Source organism: Oncorhynchus tshawytscha, linkage group LG30 (assembly GCF_018296145.1).
Source record: "Oncorhynchus tshawytscha isolate Ot180627B linkage group LG30, Otsh_v2.0, whole genome shotgun sequence".
Lineage (NCBI taxonomy): Eukaryota > Metazoa > Chordata > Actinopteri > Salmoniformes > Salmonidae > Oncorhynchus > Oncorhynchus tshawytscha.
In genome coordinates, this window is record NC_056458.1 from 25,001,944 (window position 1) to 25,024,649 (window position 22,706).

The 22,706-nt window shown below is 44.0% G+C and overlaps 2 protein-coding genes across 5 annotated transcripts in view; one reads left to right on the plus strand and one right to left on the minus strand.

Moving 5' to 3' along the window:
* LOC112228529 (collagen alpha-1(XXVI) chain) overlaps positions 1-13,466 on the plus strand; it is a 62,030-nt gene extending 48,564 nt beyond the window's left edge. The window contains exons 8-14 of the mRNA XM_024393926.1: positions 6,164-6,247; positions 6,430-6,482; positions 11,228-11,290; positions 11,411-11,446; positions 11,553-11,597; positions 11,831-11,915; positions 12,117-13,466. Of these exons, the coding sequence (XP_024249694.1) occupies positions 6,164-6,247; positions 6,430-6,482; positions 11,228-11,290; positions 11,411-11,446; positions 11,553-11,597; positions 11,831-11,915; positions 12,117-12,262 (512 nt within the window). The 3' untranslated portion in view covers positions 12,263-13,466. The remainder of the gene's footprint in view (positions 1-6,163; positions 6,248-6,429; positions 6,483-11,227; positions 11,291-11,410; positions 11,447-11,552; positions 11,598-11,830; positions 11,916-12,116) is intronic.
* Positions 13,467-14,047: 581 nt separating this feature from the next.
* The window catches only part of LOC112228530 (myosin regulatory light chain 2, ventricular/cardiac muscle isoform), a 26,048-nt gene continuing 17,389 nt past the window's right edge, over positions 14,048-22,706 (minus strand). For 3 of the 4 annotated variants that reach the window (XM_042309695.1, XM_042309696.1, XM_024393927.2), the window contains exons 2-6: positions 19,613-19,778; positions 17,123-17,227; positions 16,809-16,887; positions 16,398-16,446; positions 14,048-14,265 (exon numbers count right to left, since the gene is read on the minus strand). In XM_042309695.1, the coding sequence (XP_042165629.1) occupies positions 14,161-14,265; positions 16,398-16,446; positions 16,809-16,887; positions 17,123-17,227; positions 19,613-19,778 (504 nt within the window). In that variant the 3' untranslated portion in view covers positions 14,048-14,160. Of the gene's footprint in view, positions 14,266-16,397; positions 16,447-16,808; positions 16,888-17,122; positions 17,228-19,612; positions 19,779-20,518; positions 20,623-22,706 lie in introns of those variants that run through there. The other variant, XM_024393928.1, reaches the window with a different exon arrangement.

Below are 22,706 nucleotides of genomic sequence, written 5' to 3' on the forward strand. Positions count from 1 at the left end.
ACAACCAGCCCCTAGTCCTTCTCCTCTACCCCGTGAAACGTTTGTTCCAGCTTCTGAGCATTACAATGGCAACCTCAGAACTTGCAGAGCTTTTTTGGTACAATGTTCACTAGTATTTGAGCAACAGCCTTACTCTTGTGCTAGTGAACGGGCCAAGATTTCCTTCCTGATTGGCTGCCTCTGTGGAGCAGCACGTCCCTGGGTCACAGTGGTGTGGGAGAGACAGTCTCCCATCTGCTCCTCCTACTCCAGATTCACGGAGGAGATGAAGAGCCTTCGACCATCCTGTCAGCGGTAAGGATGCCGCTAAATGACTCCTGTCCCTCCATCAAGGCTCCCATAGTGTCGCTGAAATGGCGATCGAGTTTCGCACCCTCGCCGCTGAGAGCGGCTGGAATGAGTAGGCCCTTCAGGGAGCATTCCAGAACGCTCTCACTGAGACCATCAAGGACGAGTTGGTGTCCAGGGATGAGCCTGATGGACTCGATGAGCTCATCTCTCTCGCCATCCGCATCGACAACCATCTCCGTGAGCGTCGGAAGGAGAGGGCAGTTAAGGTTGCATGACCCATAACATCTGCTTCATTGCATTGTTCTACTTCCCCGACTGCCTCCCTTCCCAAGTCTCTTCCAGAACCTGAACCCATGCAGCTCGGCCGGGCCCGTCTCTCTCCGGAGGAGAGGCAGCTGTGAATCAGCACTTGGAGCTGCCTATACTGTGGCCAGGTTGGTCACTTTGTCTCCACCTGTTCTTTGCGTCCAGCAAAAGAGGTGGCTCAGCAGTAGTGGGGGATATACTGTTGAGCCAAATCACCATGGCCATCTACCCCCAGACCCCTGCTTAATGGCACCCTCGTGTGGCAGAGCCAGGCCTTTCTTCTGCCTGCTCTCATCGACTCGGGCGCCAACGAGAGTTTTCTAGACCGTGGTGTCGTTACCCAGTTGGGCCTGCACACTGTTCCACTCGATTCACCCCTCGATACCAACGCTCTCAACAGACAGCTCCTCGTCCATGTCTGGGAGAGAATCGTCCCTGTCATCCTGCATCTCTCTGGAAACCACCAGGAAAGGATCAGTTTCCACATAATTGACTGCCCTCAATCTCCCTTGATTCTTGGCCATCCATGGTTAAAGCTGCACAACCCTCAGATCGACTGGATCGCCAGAATGGTAACCACTTGGAGTTCATTTTGTCACTCTAATTGTTTACATTCTGCCCTTGCCCCTGCCTTTTCTGTGCCCCAGTCCATTCCAGAACCTCCGGACCTGTCAACAGTTCCTCCTGAGTATCACGATCTAGCTCCTGTTTTCAGCAAGCACCACACCCTGTCGCTGCCTCCTCATTCGCCATACAACTGCCCCATTGACCTCCTGCCTGGAGCTCCTCTCCCCAGTAGCCGGTTGTATAACCTCTCTCGCCCCGAGCACGAGGCTATGGACTAGTTCCCTGGCTGCAGGACTTATAAGGCCTTCATTCTCTCCGGTAGGTGCTGTTTTTGCTTTGTAAATACAAAGGATGGGTTACTGGAGCTGTGCATAGACTTTCGTGGGCTGAATAATATCACGGTGAAGAACAAGTATCCTTTGCCACTCATCAGTTTTGCTTTTGCCCCCCTCCGTGGTTCCACGAGGTTCACCAAACTCAACCTCTGGAATGCCTACCATCTTGTCCACATCAGAGAGGGGGACGAGTGGAAATCTGCATTTAACACACCAGTTGGCCACTTTGAGTATTTGGTCATGCCTTTTGGTCTTACTAACGCCCCTGCTGTTTTCCAGAACCTAGTCAATGATGTGCTGAGGGATGTGATTGGATGCTTCATTTTGTCAATTTGGATGACATTCAGATTTTTTCTAAGGACCCAGAGGCTCACCAGCAACACATTCTCCAGTGGCTGTGGGAGAATACGCTTTTTGTTAAAGCTGAGAAATGTGAGTTCCATGCTTCCTCTGTCTTTCCTGGGTAATATTATTGTGCAGGGGGAGTTATGTATGGACCCTGCCAAACTCATGGCAGTCACATATTGGCCTGCGCCCTCAAACCTGAAGCAGCTACAGCGTTTCCTGGGGTTTGACCATTTTTACAGACGTTTCATCCGCAACTACAGCCGTTTGGCAGCCCCTCTCACCTCCACCTCTACTCCGTTCCGCTGGACCCATGAAGCAGAGGCCGCTTCCCTAACGCCGCTTCACTTCCGCTCCGGTCCTCACTCAGCCAGACCCAGAACTCCAGTTCATCTTGGAGTTGGACGCCTCCAACACCGGGTAGATGCTGTTCTGTCTCAACGTTCCCCCTCTGATCAGAAGCTCCACCCATGTGCATTCTTTTCCCATAAGCTCTCACCTGCAGAGAATACTTTTGACATCGGTAACCGTGAACTCCTGGCAGTTAAGCAGGCTCTTTAGTTATGGCATTACTGGCTGGAGGGCTCTGTACTCCCCTTCATCGTGTGGACAGACCACAAAAATCCAGACTGCCAAATGTCTGAACTCCCAGCAAGGTGTGCCTTGTTCTTTGGTAGATTCAATTTCACACTCACTTATCTCCCCGGTTCTAGGAATACCAAGCCTGACGCCCTCTCCCATCAGTTTACCGCCGACCACACTGGTTCTGAGCCAGATTCCATTGTGCCTCCATCTGCATCATTGCCTCCGTCTCCTGGGAGATCGAGTCTCATATCCGCCAGGCTCAGCAAAACCAGCCTGACCCGGGTAACGGTCCTAGAAATGCTCCGTTTGTTCCTGATTCTGTTCGCTCTGATCTTCAGTGGACCCATTCTACCCATCTCACCTGTCACCCTGGTATGAACCGGAACCTTGCCTTCCTGCGTCAGCGCTTTTGGTGGCCCACCATGGAGAGAGATGCCCGGGAGTTTGTCTCAGCCTGCTGGGTCTATGCCCGGAACAAAACCTCCACTAGACCCACTTCCGGTGTGCTTCACCCCCTTCCCATACCCAGTCTCCCCTGGTCACACATAGCTCTGGACTTTGTCACTGGCCTTCCCCCATTAAACGGTAACTCACTCATCCTCACAATTATTGACAGATTTTCCAAAGCGGCTCACTTCATTCCCCTCTCCGAGCTCCTGTCCTCCAGGGAAACTGTGGACCTGCTGGTATCCCATGTGTTTCGTCTGCATGGCATTCCCACTGACATTGTTTCTGACAAGGGTCCCCAGTTTACATCCCAGGTATGGAGATCCTTCTGTTCAGCTCTTGGTGTCAATGTCAGTCTTCTGGATATCACCCCCAGACCAACGGCCCAACCAATAGCCAGACCGGATGGGCCAACCAGGAGATGGAGACTGCCCTATGCTGCGTAACTTCTGCTAACCCTTCCTCCTGGAGTGCCCAGCTACCCTGGGTTGAATATGCCCACAACACCCTCACCAACGCCTCATCAGGTATGTCACCTTTCGAGTGTGCTCTGGGTTACCAACCTCCCTTGTTCCCCGCCCAAGAGGTTGCGGTTCCCTCTGTCCATGACCAGATGTGCCGTTGTCATCATACCTGGAGGAAGGCCCGGGCTGCTCTTCTCTGTGCCTCTGCCAGGACCCAGTCCCAAGCCAACCGTCGCCGTGCCTCAGCTCCAGTCTACACTCCAGGCCAAAAGGTATGGTTCTCTTCTTGGGACCTGCCATTGAAAGTGGCATCGAATAAACTTTCGCCCCGATTCATTGGTCCCTTTGATATTAACTGTGTCATTAACCCCTCTGCGGTGGCCTGAAACTCTCAGGATCCATCCTACCTTCCATGTATCCCTGATTTAAACCTGTCTGCTCCAGTGCTGTCTCCTCCTGCAGCAGCTCCTCCACCCCCTCGGCTCATCAATGTCCATCCTGCCTATACCGTCCGGCAGCTTCTGTACGTGCGCCGTCGGGGTTGCGGCTGGCAGTACCTGGTGGACTGTGAGGGATACGGGCCTGAGGAGCACTGCTGGGTGCCCCGCCGTCACATTCTGGACCATTCACTCTTACGGGATTTCCATAACTTACAACCAGATATAAGCCTGGTCGGGCGTAGGGGGGGTGCTGTTACATCTGCCACGCCCTCTACACCTCATCCTATGTCTCCCTAACCTGCCGCCACTCCCCCAGTGGTCTCTCCCTCTCTCTGTGTGGGTGTATCTGACTGTGAGTGGAGACAGGTATGCTGTTGTCAGAGCAGATCCCCCACCAGCTGCAACCTGTTCCATAATCAAGACCTCAACAAATACTCAGCCTTGCCACTTCCACGCTGCCAGATCGTAGCCTCTGCTCAGTCAGTCTACATTTCAAGCTGTTTGTTCCTTTTTTCCCTAGCCTGCCGCTGCTTTTCTCTCTGCTACAGTTCCGTCCGCTCTGACTCTGGTCCCTGTCGCCAGTCCTTCATCTCGTCTGTCCTGCTTTCCTGCCCTGGACCCTCACTCTACTGCTTCCTTGGATTCCGCTCCAGACCTGCTTACCCTGCCCCTACTCCCCTTGCCGCAGCCTCAGTTCCTGCTACCCGCCCGAGCTCCCCCTGGCCTGCACCGCATCCCCCCCAATTTTCAATAAATACCTTAGTTACCTTATCCCTGTTTCCTCATCTGAGTCCACCCCACGTAACATCAGGGCCATCTGCCACACATATTGTATATCTGGAGACCTTGTTTCAATAGTAAATTACTGATAACAATCAATTGATAATATTGGGAGACATTACTCTCCCACCTATTTCCACAAGCCTTTTACACCTGGGGAACATTTTATGGAAGAAAGAAAAATATGTCATGACACCGTTAAAGCCAATTGACATGCAAAGTGTAGTCTCACCAGGTGTCCCATATCTGGGAAGTCCATCAGTGGAACAGCCCTCTCTCTGCCTGTTAAAATGCTCTATTCCTACACGAAGAACCCTCAATGGACAACAGGCAACCGCTCTGCCAAGAGCTATAATATATACTGAGCCCTCACAAGACCATGGAAAAAGTAATCTAGGTTTTATCATGTAGGTTTTTATTGGATCCAAATACCCGATAATGTCTCCATTGCAAAAATACATATCTTATCAGTCAATAGTGAGTCCCCATAAACCATAAAGTTGATAATGATCGTTCAGACAGATTTCAGTTGACTGCTGTGGCCTTGTCACCTTATCACCTTGTTCCTGTAGTACTATTATCTGTGAGACATGTGAAGTCTAATAGTGAATAATGGTTCCATCCGGAAATAAATATGCACACTAGGGGAGGAGGGCAGTCAGTGGTAGTAATGTATGAGTGTTAGAGAGACAATGACCTCATATAAAACGAAACATATAGAATATGTAGGCCTTATTAATTCATGCTGTAACATTTAATAGAGGACTTTGGCTAAAATCTATGGACTGTAAAATTGTAAGTTGTAGAAGTCTATAGACATGTTCCATTGACCTCCATCTGAGGCATTTCCCAGTTTTGACCAGCAGAGGGCAAAATGCTCCCACTCGGATGTCATGGAAAGCTGTATATTATTATTGTGGTGGGCTGGCTTTGTTTAAACCTGGGCTCTGGCTGCAGTCTGTCTGCTGTAAATCAGACCCAATTTGTAACCTGTCAGCACAGCAGCCTGAGTCTGGAAACCCTGGGCCGCCTTGGAGCCAGAAACTGCTCAAAAAACGGCAAGGCGAGGTTGTCAAGTCAAACCTCAATGTTGCAGGTATTTTGAGGTTAGGAGGAGAAGTAGAGAGAGAGAGAGAGAGGCCTGTTTTAGTTGAGTGGTGTGTGTGTGTGTGTGGGGGGGTCACTCACTACAGGAAGTAGTCTAATTTAGTCTATTTTAGACAAGTTTATAGTGCACCAGAAATGAGTTCCAGTGGCATTGCTCCCAAGAATATCCTGTTGATCCCTCTCTGCAGTGGGATACTGATCTAACCAGAGTTTCTGATCCCTACCTCAACCAATGATAATGATGTGTGTGGCACTATTTCACAACACACCCACAGTGACAACCAACCAAAACAACCTATCATCTCCAATGTTTGACAATAATTCACAACCCAAAATACCACCAGAGCTACAGTATGTAAATATTGGAAGTACTCTTAACTCAAACTTGAAGATCATACATGCAGTACATACATGTAGTACATACATGTAGTATGTAATTAGAGCACAGTGAGCACCTGTTGCACCTAACCCATGGCTGTTTTTGTTTTGGTTACAGATGAAGAAGCTGCACTCCATTCACAGAACAACCAAAGAGCTGTGACCGGTCCCCCAGGCCCCACCGGATCCCCTGGTCCCCCAGGTATAAACACTGACACCCCCGCTGGCATGACCATGAAGTCATAATGATAATCGTGTCATAATGTTAGTTAGGGGAAAATAGAATACTACTTCCCCATATCAGCTAATCACCAAGTGGGACCTTTAAGTGGATATTGTCAGAATATTTTGGAAAACTATAATCTCCATTTTCCAACTCCTGAGGCCGTCCGGGACCCACAGGGCCTGCTGGAAACCCAGGTACCCCAGGGAGAAACGTATGTATAACATTGGACTTTCATGTACATCCTGCAGCAGAATCCTAATTTGAGACTGTGGTGTCCTAAATTATAAGATCCCCGGATAAAGATTAGCAAAAAAGACTGTACAAAATAGAAAATACTGAGCTATATTGTATACAATTTTTTTTAAACAATGATATTATTTTATATTAGTACAATTGCCCAGAGAAAGAGATTTTGTTTAACAAGTAATACAACATTTGTATTGGATCCCCTGTTTTCAATACTCCAGCACCCTCCCCTGCATGACATGAGCTGCCCTCGCGCTCTCTCCCACCCTAGATAGGTATTACGCACAATAACTTTCTATCTATTAATGCCAAATAATACAATCAGTCCATCCTCAAAACAATAGCTTACTGGGGATTGTTTCAATATGCAGTGTAGTCTACTATCTCTAACTATACAATGCATTTGGAAAGTATTCAGACCCCTTGACTTTTTCCAAATTATGACACATTACAGCTTTATTCTATAAGTGATTAAATTTAAAAAATCCTCATCAATCTACACACAATACCCCATAATACAAAGCGAAAACAGGTTTTTGTAAATGTTTGCAAATGTATTAAAACTTAAAAACAGATACCTTATTTACATAAGTATTCAGACCCTTTGCAATGAGATTCGAAATTGAGCTCAGGTGCATCCTGTTTCTATTGATCATTCCTGAAATGTTTCTACAACTTGATTGGAGTCCACCTGCGGTAAATGTCTATATAAGGTCCCACAGTTGACAGTGCATGTTAGACTTTGATCTGAAGCCATTCTTGTGATTTTGCTATTGTAAATATTTGTAGGCTTATGTAGCCAAATTGTATCTATGATCGTATGCAATCATTTATGTTTTTTGAATGTTATTTTAATATATGAGAATTAACCAATGATATCAGGCCACACCCAGCCATGATTACAGACACCTGTGTGTGTCCTTTGACACTATATAAACTAGTCATCCCGCAGTGTTTGTCATTATACCCTGATGAAGACAGCTTGTCTGTCGAAATGTTGGATATTAGGTTATTAAATTATTGCATCTGAGCTCCTAGAGTGTGCAGCTCTTCTTTAATATTTCAAGAGCAAAAACCAAGTCATGAGGTCGAAGGAATTGTCTGTAGAGCTCGGAGACAGGATTGTGTCGAGGCACAGATCTGGGGTAGTGTACCAAAACAATTATGCAGCATTGAAGGTCCCCAAAACACAGTTCCCTCCATCATTCTGAAATGGAAGAAGTTTGGAACCACCAAGACTCTTCCTAGAGCTGGCCGCCCGGGCAAACAGAGCAATCGGGAGAGAAGGGCCTTGGTCAGGGAGGTGACCAAGGACCCGATGGTCACTCTGACAGAGCTCCAGAGTTCCTCTGTGGAGATGGGAGAACCTTCCAGAAGGACAACCATCTCTGCAGCAGTCCACCAATCAGGCCTTTATGGTAGAGTGGCCAGACGGAAGCCACTCCTCAGTAAAAGGAACATGACAGCCCGAATGGAGTTTGACAAAAGACACCTAAAGGACTCAGACCATGAGAAACAAGATTCTCTGGTCTGATGAAACCATTGGCCTTGGCCTGAATGCCAAGTGTCACGTCTGGAGGAAACCTGGCACCATCCCTACGGTGAAGCATATTGGTGGCAGCATCATGCTGTGGGGATGTTTTTCAACGGCAGGGACTGTGAGACTAGTCAGGATCGAGGGAAAGATGAACAGAGAAACGTACAGAGAGATCCTTGATGAAAACCTGCTCCAAAGCACTCAGGATCTCAGACTGGAGCGAAGGTTCACCTTCCAACAGGACAACAACCCTAAACACACAGCAAAGACAATGCAGGAGTGGCTTCGGGACAAGTCTCTGAATGTGCTTGAGTGGCCCAGGCACTCACACTTAAACCCGATCAAACATCTCTGGAGAGACCTGAAAATAGCTGTGCAGTGACGCTCCCCATCCAACCTGACAGAGCCTGAGAGGATCTGCAGAGAAGATTGGGAGAAACTTCCAAAATACATGTGTGCCAAACTTGTAGCGTCATACACAAGAAGACTTGAGGCTGTAATCCCTGCCAAAGGTGCTTCAACTAAGTATTGAGTAAAGGGCCTGAATACTTATATAAATGTGATATTTATTTATTTATTTATTTATTTTTTCAATACATTTGCAAAAAAATCTAAAAACATGTTTTTGCTTTGTCAATATGGGTTATTGTGTGTAGATTGATGAAAATTGTTTTAAAATGAATCCATTTTAGAATAAGGATTTGGAAAATAGTCAAGGGGACTGAATACTTTCTGAATGCATTTTATAGCCTTCCGTATTTTAGCTGCTATTTATCAACTTTGTAGTAAAAACTACACATCAAAATAGCCTAATAATGAGGGGGAAAAGTAAGCAGAATTTGAACTCAGCAGGTTTTTTCTGGCTAATAACCTACACAAATGGGCTGCAATATTCAAGGTAAATTAAATCCAATTCGAGGGACTCCCCTGGTCTCCTCAAGTCCTCCTTGCTGCTTCTTTCTCTTTTTCTCTTTCTTTATCTCAGAAGACTGTTTTCTATACTAAGTATTGCCAACTCCAACGTGGTCAAAGCATTTCATATTATTCTGTAGGTAAAGCCACGACACTCCATTTAGTATGATATGTTACGTTTCTTATGGTATGCATTCATTTGTGGATATCCATCATCCATTACATAAGATATATTACGATTCCAAGAACACAGGATGAGATGTTACTATCTGTGCAAGCACTTCCAAGGGTTAATGAACAGTGAGCCTGGTGAAATTTGGGGAGCGCATCGTCAGTAGTGTACCTTTGGTTCCTAGGGTGTTTCGGCCTTTCACACTATACACCCTCCCCAAAAGCGACCAGCGACAGGGTGATCAATTCTACGCTTCCGTCCCATTCCCAATTAGTCATAGGAGTTGCCTTGTTGTTGATAGCTAACATCCGAATTACGAATTACAATGAATTTAATATGTTACAAATTACAATTCATATGTGTTATGAATTACAATTTGTACATTATGTTACGAATTTCAATTCGTACAATATGTTACGGAATTTGCAAAACATATAACATGTTATGAATTCTAATTTGTTATGGCTAACGTTTTAAGTGGATAGGTTGCTAACGCTAACGTTAGCTAGTTGGCTAACATTAGCTAGGTTTGGGGTTAGGGTTCAGGTAAGGAGTTAGGTTAAAGTGTTATGATTAGGGTTGGGGGAAGGGTTAGATAACATGCTAAGTTATTGCAAAGTAGCTCAAAAGTAGGGTTAGGGTTAGGGTTGGCATGACCCTAACCCTAACCCTTGTCTGTAATGAGATGTAATGTAACACGGAACTTTTGGGTTGCTAGACGTTCGCATTATACGCCCACCCATCCACTCTGACCAACCACCCTCCTTTCGTTTTTGCCTTAAGTGACCTAACATAACATATCATACTCATTTCAGGGTCTCGGATTTACATTTATGTTACGGCTAGTCAACCCAGACTTTCCTGAGACATTGTGCATTATACACTGAGTGTAAAAAACATTAGGAACACCTTCCTAATATTGAGTTGCAACCCCTTTGCCCTCAGAACAGCCTCAATTCGTCAGGGCATGGACTCTACAAGGTGTCGAAAGCATTCCACAGGGATGCTGGTTGTGTCAAATTGGCTGGATGTCATTTGGGTGGTAGACCATTCTTTATACACATGGGAAACTGTTGAGTGTGAAAAACCCAGCAGCGTTGCAGTTCTTGACACTTAAATCAGTGCGCCTGGCACCTACTATCATACCCCGTTCAAAGACACTTAAAAAATGTTTTTGCCCATTCACCCTCTGAATGGCACACATACACAATCCATGTCTCAATTGCCTCAAGGCTTAAAAATCTTTCTTTAACCTGTCTCCTCCCCTTAATCTAAAATGATTTAACAGGTGACATTAATAAGGGATCATAGCTTTCACCTGGACAATCTATGTCATGGAAAGAGCAGGTGTTCATAATGTTTTGTACACTAAGTATATGTCCGTTGCGCTGCACACAATTTAAACTTAGTCTTGTATGAAGCATGCCAAGATATACCAGCAATAATGGAATATTGCAACTAAAACTCAACTCAATATTGCACCTAAAACAACTAAATAACTACCTATGAAAAATTAGGCTCTCGGTTTTGAACACCTGAATAAGCTCCACTAATAATTACACGGGCACCGTTGTAGCCTTGACCATGGCATTTGTTCACCAACAACCCCTTACTTTAAATCAGTACATTTTTTTAAGGCCTGAATCACTTTTTCAGTCACATTCCTGAAGCCCAAGAAACAAACTCTTAGCCTCCTAGTACATATGGAAATTAGAAAGGTTTATGAATTACTTTTTGGAGGGCTACTGTCAAAATGATTTATTAAATAAATCTAAATTGACATTGATGACAGGTGCATGGGCTCCCATAGCTCATGGGCCCCTCTGCCTTGGGGGGCTGCAGGGATGTCTGGTACGCCAGTGGCTGTAGTATTGAAAACAGAGGATCTAATCATTTAGACCACTATCTTTTTGAGATGTTTTTCTTACTTGTTAAACACAATCTCTTTCTCTGAGCAATTTGATTAGTATCTCATGTTTAACAAAGGATCCAATAATTCCGGAACCCACTGTATGTGTTTGTTATTTTGTAAATCATACATTGATGTCAATGGGAGAATAGTGCAAGAAATTCTATCTCTGTGTTCCAGGCTGGTGTTGGTCCCTCAGGCAAGCCTGGGGATCGTGGGCTTAAAGGAGACTCCGGTGAAAGGGTGAGGTTTGGCTGCCTTTAAAGTGACCATCTTGAATAAAGATGACTCTCTTTGATGGGAATTCCACACTATGTACAGTCTATACATGACATCGCTCATACAGCGTCTGTCTCCTCACAGGGACCCCCAGGACTCAGGGGAGAACATGGCCAGCCAGTGAGTACACAGTGAGGATACAAAAGTTGACTGCTTTTAAACATATATACAAATTGTTATCTTTGCCAACCACCTGTGTTTTTTCCATTTGTGTTTCTGTTTTTAGGGTGTACCAGGGCCAAAGGGTGAGCCAGAAGATACCCAGGCTGAGGTGACCCTACACATTCCCTCTATATGATTTAATAGCCCACATAGACACATTTGCAATACCTCACTCTTATGAAAAAGCAGTCATAATAGTAGCACAGTAGTAGTATTTAGTAGTTATACAGTATACCGTAATTGTACTGTAATAAATGAATTAGACCTTAACATATAGTTCCTGATGGAAGCTGAATTTGAACTTGATAGCTGAACTTGATGTAGTGATGTGTTTCTGTCCAGGGGGAGGGGCTGCAGCAGCTGAGAGAGGCTCTGAAGATCTTGGCTGAGAGGGTTCTCATTCTGGAGCACATGATCGGCATTCATGGTGAGAGACACACACCCTTACTCAGAAAACAACAGCGTCCAATTCCAAGCAATCACTGTGTCTGTCAGTGACAAGTTATGTTGTATTGGAGAGTCCTGGTTGTGAGATTAAATTGATCTCCCTCTGTCTCCATCCCCAATCCTTTCCTCCCTCTCTCTCTCTCTGTCTCTCTCTTTGGTCATTTCTCACAAAACCCACTAGAATCTGGTTCTGGCCTGGACATCCTGTCAGACCTGGTGCCCATGTTTAAAAACAAAAGGGCAGGACCCAAAACCCTGCTCCACTCTCTCACCACAGGAGACAGAAAGCTGATTGGAGAGGAAAGAGTGAGGAGGAGGGGCAATTAGATGGTCCTGCCAAGGGGTGTAGTAGAGCATGGTTTGTATACGAACAGTGATTGGGTAAGAGATTGAGATAGACGTACCATGTGTTCTCTGGGTCAGAGTGGATGACCAGTCAATACTCATGGAATCACAGAATTCTTACTCAGATCCTTGAATTTGGCCTGTTTATAATGTGTTTTTTTTACATTGACTTTTAGTACTGAGTCATTATCGTAGTCATGTTATTTAAATGTAATTGTGTAACTTTGGTGCTGGTACTGGTCTCAACATGTGCATATTCTCAATGACATACTCCTGTTGGGAACTGTAGGATTACCAAGGGTAAAAGGAGATACTATAGCCAGTAGGATACATATATTACAGTTTTATCTGTATTCAGTAAGAATATCTGTACTGTTTGATTTTTACAAGACTTGAGAAGATTTGTTTTCTGTTTTTGAATGGTTTGAATTTGATTTGAACACAACAGGGAAATAAATTGGTTTTGTTTCGGTTTTATATTTATAGTAATGATTTTGTATCCGATGCAGTAGGGGATATTGTACTGTATCTGCCACTGTTGCATATCATTGGAGCAGATGGACATGCATGTTGATATCAGATTACATCGCCTAACATGGTTTGAGGTAACATTAATTGCTGTAGCACTAGGTAGCGCTTTTGCTTTGCAGTCCTGTTTCAACAAGTAGGCTGGTGAAGCAGGTGAAACTGTTGAATAGCCAACTGTAAAATAAAGTTTGACCCGTTGATCTTACTTTTAGCTTCACCTTTTCTTTCAGTCTGGAGTTATTAACTCCAATTTTTTACATGACATGTTTTTTATGCACCTGTTGAAAACCACATTTATAAATAGGTTGAATAGAATAAACGTCTGGTGGATTGGAGATGGAATGTGGTTGTGTGTTGGATGCTCTCATATGACCATTTTTATATTGGGTGTGGAGTCCTTGCCAACTCATTTGCAGAGTGTGTAACCAGATTATTGCAGCTCAACTGTTATGTCTTTCCCTACAGCATGTCTCTGACAATTTCACGACTCATTACTTCATATTTGTGTGTTTGTTTTTCTTAATCTTTGAGAACGGTTCAGTTTTACAGTTTTACAGTTTTACAGTACATTCCCTTTTTTTTAAAGGTGTTTGTTTTCGTTTGACTTGGCCCAGTATTTTGAAGAATGTTCTTTTCATAAAATTCACTATAATTTTGACTGATTGGGATTTGTCTTCATTTTTTTCTGCACCATTGATATGGCTCTAGTGAACATATGGAATTGTAAATGTAGCCTATTTTAAGACACAAATGAGACGATTTTTGCCTTAACATTTTTTATTTAAAATTGTACCCCATTTGAGTAGATATAAATTACGTAAGAACCAGTCTTATGTTGATCTTCAGTATAACTTGTGGTATTTTACATGCACAATGTAATGTACCTTGGCTTGCTGCTCGTCTTAGAGTCTCAAATTCCTATGAATTTCCATAAATACTGTGAACAGTGATGGACTTTAACACAATGGACAAATGGGACAGAGGATGAATCTGAATCAGTCACCAAACTCCTATTATGTAAGGGCAATCTGAAGCATGGTGTTTTATGTGTATCCCTACGGCACTCTTCTTCCCTTAACCTCTGAACCCCTGCGACTTGAAGATGTCTGAAATATGCAAAAGGGTATTCCCACCTTATATAGAATACATTGTTAAGCATTACCTCTGACCCCAATCAACTCTTCACTTTCAACACCTTCATCTTGGAGTTCAAATGACAATGCCTTGTTAACACCATAGTCCTTTTTACTATGTTTTTATTGTCAGAATGGTGAGATGTGGAAAGGGTGATGATGTGTTGTTGGCTGTCAGAGGTGATTGGTCTGGTGATTTGAAGGTTGTGATTGGTTCCTTTACTCCGCCTCCTTGTCCTCTCCGTGGGTGATAACGTAGCACAGGTTCTTATAGTCCAGATTGCCGGCGACATCCAGGGGGAAGTTTGCGAACATGTCTTCAACCTAGACGAGTAAAACACACAATGGTCACGCTAGGTCATGGGTTGAAACAATACATTAACTTAGCCCTTTTGCACTTTGAGCTGAATTTGGTGTGTATATTTAGTTGAAATAAAAGTGAACACACATGCATGTCAAGTCAGGATAAGGCCTTCTTTGAGTAAGCCTGGATGAGACAGGAATCTCCACTCATGGTTTTACTTTATGCTATGAAAACAAGCCATGGTAAACACACATGCAATATTAATGTGAGTTATATCTGTGAACACATCCATGTGCTTTTAAGAAAGAAATGCCATGGTCTCCAAGGGACTCAGTAGTACTGCATTAGGTCACTGTAAGTACATAGGGTTCCTGTGTATATATATAGTTAGAGTGGGTCAGTGCTCTAGATCGAATCGTACTACACTGGCTCTGACGCTTGTCGAATGCGGCAGGGCTTGCAAACCATTACAGACTACAAAGGGAAGCACAACCGAGAGCTGCCCAGTGACACGAGCATACCAGACGAGCTAAACTACTTCTATGCTCGCTTCGATGTAAATAACACTGAAACATGCATGACAGCACCAGATGTTCCGTAAGACTGTGTGATCACGCTCTCCGCAGCCGATGTGAGTAAGACCTTGAAACAGGTCAACATTCCCAAGGCCACAGGGCCAGACGGATTATCAGGACGTGGTATCTCTATTGCACTCCACACTTCCCTTTCCCACCTGGACAAAAGGAACACCTATGTGAGAAAGCTATTAATTGACTACAGCTCAGTGTTTAACATCAGTGCCCTCAAAGCTCATCAATAAGCTAAGGACCCTGGAACTAAACCTCCCTCTGCAACTGGATCCTAAACTTCCTGACGGGCCGGCCCAGGTGGTAAGGGTAGGTAACAACACATCTGCCACGCTGATCCTCAACACGGGCCCCTCCTGTACTCCCTGTTCACTCATGACTCATGACACGGCCAGGCACAACTCCAACGCCATCATTACGTTTTCTGATGACACAGTGGTAGGCCTGATCACCGACAACGACGAGACAGCCTATAGGGAGGAGGTCAGAGACCTGGCCGTGTAGTGTCAGGACAACAACCTCTCCCTAAATGTGATCAAGACAAAGGAGATGATTGTGGACTACAGGAAAAAGTGGGCCGAGCATGCCCCCATTCTCATCGACGGGGCTGTAGTGGAGCAGGTTGAGAGCTTCAAGTTCCTTGGTGTCCACATCACCAACAAACTAACATGGTCCAAGCACACCAAGACCGTCGTGAAGAGGGCACGACAAAACCTATTCCCCCTCAGGAGACTGAAAAGATTTGGCATGGGTCCTCAGATCCTCAAAATGTTCTACAGCTACACCATCGAGAGCATGGTTGCATCACTGCCCGGTATGGCAACTGCTCGACCTCTGACCACAAGGCACTACAGAGGGTAGTGCGTACGGCCCAGTACATCACTGGAGCAAAGCTTCCTACCATCCAGGACCTTTATACCAGGCGGTGTCAGAAGAAGGCCCTAAAAACTGTCAATGACTCCAGCCAGCCTAGTCATAGACCGTTCTCTCTGCTACCACATGGCAAGCGGTAACGGAGCGCCAAGTCTAGGTCCAAGAGGCTTCTAAACAGCTTCTACCCCCAAGCCATATAACTCCTTAACATCTAATCAAATGGCTACTCAGACTATTTGCATTGCCCCCCTCCTTTTACACCACTGCTACTCTGTTGTTATCTATGCATAGTCACTTTAATAACTCCACCTACATGTACACTACCGTTCAAAGGTTTGGAGTCACTGGCTGTAGAAATGTCCTTGTTTTTTAAAGAAAAGCACATTTCTTGTCCATTAAAATAACATCAAATTGATCAGAAATACAGTGTAGACATTGTTAATGTTGTAAATGACTATTGTAGCTGGAAACAGCTACAATATGGAATATCTACATAAGCGTACAGAGGCCCATTATCAGCAACCATCCCTCTTGTGTTCCAATGGCACGTTGTGTTAGCTAATCAGAGTTTATAATTTTAAAAAGGCTAATTGATCATTAGAAAACCCTTTTGCAATTATGTTAGCACAGCTGAAAACTGATTCCAAACCCAAATCCCACTGAGCCTCAGAAACCTGAGAGAAGGACATTACCTCAGCTTCGGTGAACTTGTCCGCCTGTGACATTATGTAATATTTGATACTGGAAGGGAAAATGATGATTCGTTAGGTACAGCACATCAAACGTGACAGGAAGTTATTTTAACAGAGTTGACCCCAAGGAGTTACACTTTCTTCCTTAATTATTTCCAAAAACACTTGCAACATTCTACAAGAAAAGGTCTCTGCTCTACAAGAATCCATGACTATAAAACTGGTGACGCTATCACTGATGGATAATTATCAGCAATCACAAAAGAGAGATTCAATAGATTAGAATCGAGTCATTTTTTAAAGGGATGGCTTAGCAAATGTACAGAAAACCCTATTGAATGAAAACTTTGAGAAAAGAGCTACAGGTACTGTTTCAATGTCTGATGATATTAGAGTTCATAAAATCCTTACTCTTCTCCCTTGAGGACTCCCTGTCCCTCGGGGTCGAAGATCTTGAAGGCGTTAATAATGGTCTCCTCAGGATCAGTACCTGAGAGAAGACACATGTTTCAGACATACAGCTGGTCTGTCTAAACAGTGCACCGTGGGAAAAGGTCACTAAGGAAAATACTGTAGTAATTTGCCTCATTATAATTCTAGTTCTTAATTTCTGTCTGAATATATGATTGTTGTAAAGCATTAACTAGCCATAATGCTTCTGTTTACATGTGATGCACTATGACATGTGCAAGCCCTAGTCGGCCAATACAGGGGTGTTGCCTGACCTTTCAACTTCTCGCCAAACATGGAGAGGAATATGGTGAAGTTGATTGGTCCAGGGGCCATCTTCAGCATCTCATCCAGCTCATCATTACCCACATTGAGACGGCCTGCAGAGACACACAGGACAGGAAGAGATACAGGTCAGAGTTCATTGGGATCACTCACATGACCAGGTGGTGTCACGGCCGTCGTTGGAAGGAGACCAAGGTGCAGCGTGGCATGCGTACATTTTCTTTTATTTATATAAAATGTCACCAACAAAACAAGAAATAACTAAACAACCGTGAAGCTTAACAGGGCTATAGTGCCACTAACAAAGATAATTACCCACAAAATACAACAGGGAAAGAAAGCTGCCTAAGTATGATTCCCAATCAGAGACAACGATAGACAGCTGTCCCTGATTGAGAACCATACCCGGCCAAAACATAGAAGCACAAAAACCTAGAAAACAGGGTAGCCTAGTGGTTAGAGCGTTGGACTAGTAACCGAAAGGTTGGAAGTTCGAATCCCCGAGCTGACAAGGTACAAATCTGTTGTTCTGCCCCTGAACAGGCAGTTAACCCACTGTTCCTAGGCCGTCATTGAAAATAAGAATTTGTTCTTAACTGACTTGCCTTAGTTAAATAAAGGTAAAATAAATAAAAAATACCATGTATTTACTGGTATAATTACGCTGATAACCCGTTTATAATGAAGTGATACTGCCCGATAAGCCGGTGTTTGGAGGACCTACTGGCACAGGTGTTGTTATCACTGTTATACAACGGGTTACCAACATATTCAAATAATTATTGATTAAAAACGTTATTTTTATGAATTTATTCATACTATTTCATCCTTCCACAAGATAAACATCCATAACAATGAGCTAATGAGGCGTGAACATTTTCTCACTCGCCAGGACACTGTTGTTCAGAAGACCTAGCCAACAACACAGCTAACACGATTACTTCAAACTGAAGCTGGAAAGACTGCAAACTAGCTGCACTTCATTTTTGTTTTATTTCTTTGTATATATCCATAAAAAGGATGCAGCAGATTCATGATTTCAACTGGCTGAGAAATGCTGCCTGCCTGTCTGTCTCATCCTGACTCCCGACACCGTCATTACTATGGGACAGTTGGAAATCGAATTTGAATATTGAAACAATGTTGCAAATGTTGGAGAGATAGACAGCAAGTTTTATACAGATCTCTGCTGTTGTAAACGAGCTGTTAGTCTAAAAGAAATGTGAGATAATGTCTAGATGCTTTTTATAATGGAGATCAAGTTTATAAATTGCTTGGCTGGGCTGATGAGGCAGTGGATTGTGCAGTCAAATTGAACAGAGTAAACAGGCATTTTAATGTCACAGATTTAGCCAGTGGTAACTTGTGGAATTGACACCAGCTGGAATATGGTTTTAACCAATCAGCATTCAAGATTAAGCAATAAGGCCCGAAGAGGTGTGGTTTATGGCCAATATACCATGGCTAAGGACTGTTCTTACGCATGGTTTGTGGTACTGTATATGGCCAATATGTGACCGACAGGCTCAAATCGGTCTTATGTAGCAACATTTGAAATTGTGTTTTTTACATTGGATAAAAGTAGAGACTCAGAGCAACAAAATGGTATATAATACACTACAGTTGAGGAACAATGGGGAAGTAATTTTGCTTTGAAAGTTGATAAACAGCTCACTGAACATTACTCGCCCTAGCAGAGCTGGTTAGGCTGTTATGTTATCCAGAGCGTTGGTGACTCCAACTGTGCTGTCAGATTGTCTGTTCCTAAAATCAAAACGTGTCGCTCTCTGAGAGTTCAGAGCGCATGGCCGATGTGTAGGGTTGACCCGAACGTTCTGACCTCACAATGGCAGTCAAGCACCCAAGCTAACTGGCTAGCTACCTCTGTATCCAGGCACTGCACGTTGCGTCGTGCATACTCATTAGCACACCTATGCATGGTAGCTATCAGCAGGCTAGAATTCAATGGCTAAAGTTAATTCTTACATGTTCTGTTAGAGCTGCTTTTGAAAGCAAAAGTCGAATTGAAACATTGTCATTGTTGAATTCGGTTTTAATAAAAGCAAGCTAGGGCTGATGGTTTGGTTAGCTAAACTAGCAAGTCTGTTTGGTTACCAAGGTAACTACTGTAGCTGTCTGATTGGCTTGCTAGCTACTTCAGTGGATGTCGAACACATTTCATCCAGCAAATTAACGCATTTATAGCGCCAAATGTGTTAAATTGTAGCCACATCCTTGGAGAAGTAGTTACGCAAGGGATAGTCAACCCGGGGCTCTATGCGTTCTCTGGAAAAAAAATGCATCTCCGTGGAAGGTTAGTTCCACTCACGTGCGTGTCGTTCATTATTCTCCATAGAACGCATAGCCCTTGTTGATTATCCCTTGCGCAACTACTTCTCAAAGGATGATAACCTCACCCACCCCTTTTATAATGCAAAGGGAAATCTCTAGAGGAGTTACTAACATTAGCCTTAGCTCACCCAGAGCACAGAAGGTGTCCCTCAGGTCACTCTTGTCAATGAAACCGTCTCTGTTCTGGTCCATGATGGTGAAAGCCTCCTTGAACTCCTGGATCTGGGCTTGCTCAAACATGGAGAACACATTGGAGCTGGCCTCTGCTGCCTTCTTCTTTGCCTTCTTGGGTGCCTGAGATACAGAGGTATGATCTTAATTTAAGCTAGTTTGCTACAGCAGGAAAATAATCCTACAGCAACATGAAATGTGAATTATTACAGTATGTGGATTATAATTAATGGACATTTTTGTTGGGATTCATACATTTTTTTCGTAAGGGAAAATCAAGTCTAAAAGTTTAAATTAGACATTTCTGAACATCAGAAGCCTTTTAAAACCTAACATACACTACACATTTTTACATGTCCTTCAATGTAAAGTTCTCCTGCAACAGTTTGATCAAAATAAGATCCTACATCGGTACACAGGAAAATGACAAGTTCTTTGATGTTATGATGAATAGCAACAGCTTGCATACATTTTGATACAGATTGCATACAGTGACATCATTAAGTTTTGACAGTATCATGTAATATAAAAGTAATATAACAGTAATAATATGATTACAGTTATATTTTATAAAAAATAATAGGTCATCATTTACTGGATTGTATTTCAAATGCACAACCAAAACTATAAACATCTTACATTGAGCTACAGAACACAGCATCCAGTCACAAAACTACATGGCTATTAATAGAGTTTCAATAAATGCATTTAAAAACATTAACAGCTGTCTACTTCTGAAGTAAGTTTAGCTACTCCAAGAACTCTCAGCATCCTAGACACCATAGAAATGAGACACCTAGTTAACTTCAAGGTGAAGATGGAGACAAGTTGAGAGGAGAGAGTGAAGGAGGTGTCATTCTTACCATTGTGTTAGGAGTTTCTCAGTTGTTCACTTACTCTTGAGAGAACACTAAAAAGTGACCCTGGTTACTTATATAGCAAAACACTTGGCTCCCCTGCCCACCTGCACTATGTTTAGACAATGAGGGGACATTACCCTAGGCATGCCAGCCATATAGAGGACTAACACCCACCGCCCCCAGCCACCCATTGTAATTGACCCATGCAGGGGTGCTGTGGCTCTGAACAGTTTATGTGACACACTATCTTAGAAGCAGGGGACACGGTTAGAAATTCAAACCTGGCACCTATCCTCGAGAGGGGGGGGGGGGTTATGGGTAGTTGTAAATATGTGAGAATGCCTCAGACTTCACTGGTCCTGTACACTCTTAGAAAACGGGTTCCAAAAGGGTTCTTCGGCAGTCCCCATAGGAGAACCCTTTTTAGTTACAGATAGACCTATTTTGGGTCCCATGTAGACCCTCTGTGGAAAGGCTTCGACATGGAACCCAAAAGGGTCTTACTTGGAGCCAAAAATAGTTATTTAAAGGGTTCTCCTAGATAGTGGGTTTTTTTCTCGAAGAGTGTAGTTAGGACGTGTGCAACACTGCATCTCAGCCCGCTAGATTACCACGGTAATGAATTGATGCCCTTGTCTAGTTTGTGTGGAAGGAGAGGCGTTGAACAGCTGTGGTGGGGCTTTTCACTAATAGGAGGGTTGGACACCATGACTGGATCGGATAAGGGCACTGAGGTCATGGCAGGCATTGTTGAACACTAAACTGTTGCATTGTCTCACAATTAAACATTATAATCAACCCCTAAGATATTACTTTCGATAGTTGAGCATTGAGCAACCAATACAGCGATGACTGCAGTAAATAACATTGACACAGCTCAAGTCAGCTGCACACTCAAGGTAGCTCACTTTTGTCAAGCAATTCAGTTGTGCTCACAGCTCAACATTTGTTTTTGAAATAGTATTTTGGGACCAAAGTATGTCACTATTGGTAGCACAGATGTGTCTGGGTAGTATAAGCCAAACACCAGATTCTTGATAGAAACATAAACCCTTCAAACTGAACGGTCAAGCGAGAAAATAGCTCCGATTGACCTCAGTTGTACAGATATGGATTGCTGTTGTGCTGGCGACACTTTATATGTTTGTGTGGAAAACAGGTGACCATTGTTGTGTCAGACGGCAGTAACTCATCTCCACAGAAGAGAGGCCTATTTTAGCTGAGTGATATATAGGTGTGTGTGTGTGCGTGCGTGCGTGCGTGCGTGCGTGCGTGCGTGCGTGTGTGTGTGTGTGTGTGTGTGTGTGTGTGTGTGTGTGCGTGCATGCGTGAGTGAGTGCATGTGCGTGTGTGTACAGTAAAATAACATTTGCTCGTATAACGAATGGGTTTGGGGAGACTTTGAAGACTGTGGAGAATGTCCTATTGCTGTGGCCCCTGGCACGACATTGTGTGGACCAGGGTGAGGATATTCATGGAGGGCCAATGGAGGGTTCTGTCCATGTTGGGTGCTTCTCCAAGCAGAGGGAGCGGCGAGGAGTCAAGGTCTCAAGGGGCAACAGTGCCATGGGCACTGTATTCCTCCACTAACACAGATGACTTGGACTCCTTCCAGGCATTATTCTTGCACCCTCAAGGTCCTCCCAGCCCTGTCAATCACTGTATTCACATCATAGACTACCAGGCATGTCAATCACTTCTAGAATTCTCCCCCTACTGCATGTAGGGCTACATGCACAATATGTACTCTAGTTATATCTGACTCAGGGGAGTGTTTGCCGAATGGCCAAATGGCATTCCTTTCAGAACTACTGTCCACACGGAGAGGAGAAATAAGGGCTTAGGGACAGGGACAAGGTCTCACATTTGCACAAAAATCCAAGTTTTGCATATGTGTCTCTCATATTAGAATTGAGCCCTGTGAGAGTATGCGCATCTTTGAGTGTAGTCCCTATTATTAGACCCTTCTAAGTGAATGTTTTGTCTGTGTTAACTAATTCCCTGACAGGGGGAAACGATCCATCTGATCCACCTGATCCACCTGAAGCTCACTGTTGTCATAGGGCTTTGGCCAGCTCAATTTATTTTAGGCCACTCTATCAGTCAGGCCTTCAGCGCCCCCCGGTGATTAAATTGCGGTTGCTAACTGTGAAATTGACATCATACAGACCCTATCTGAAATTGACCCCTT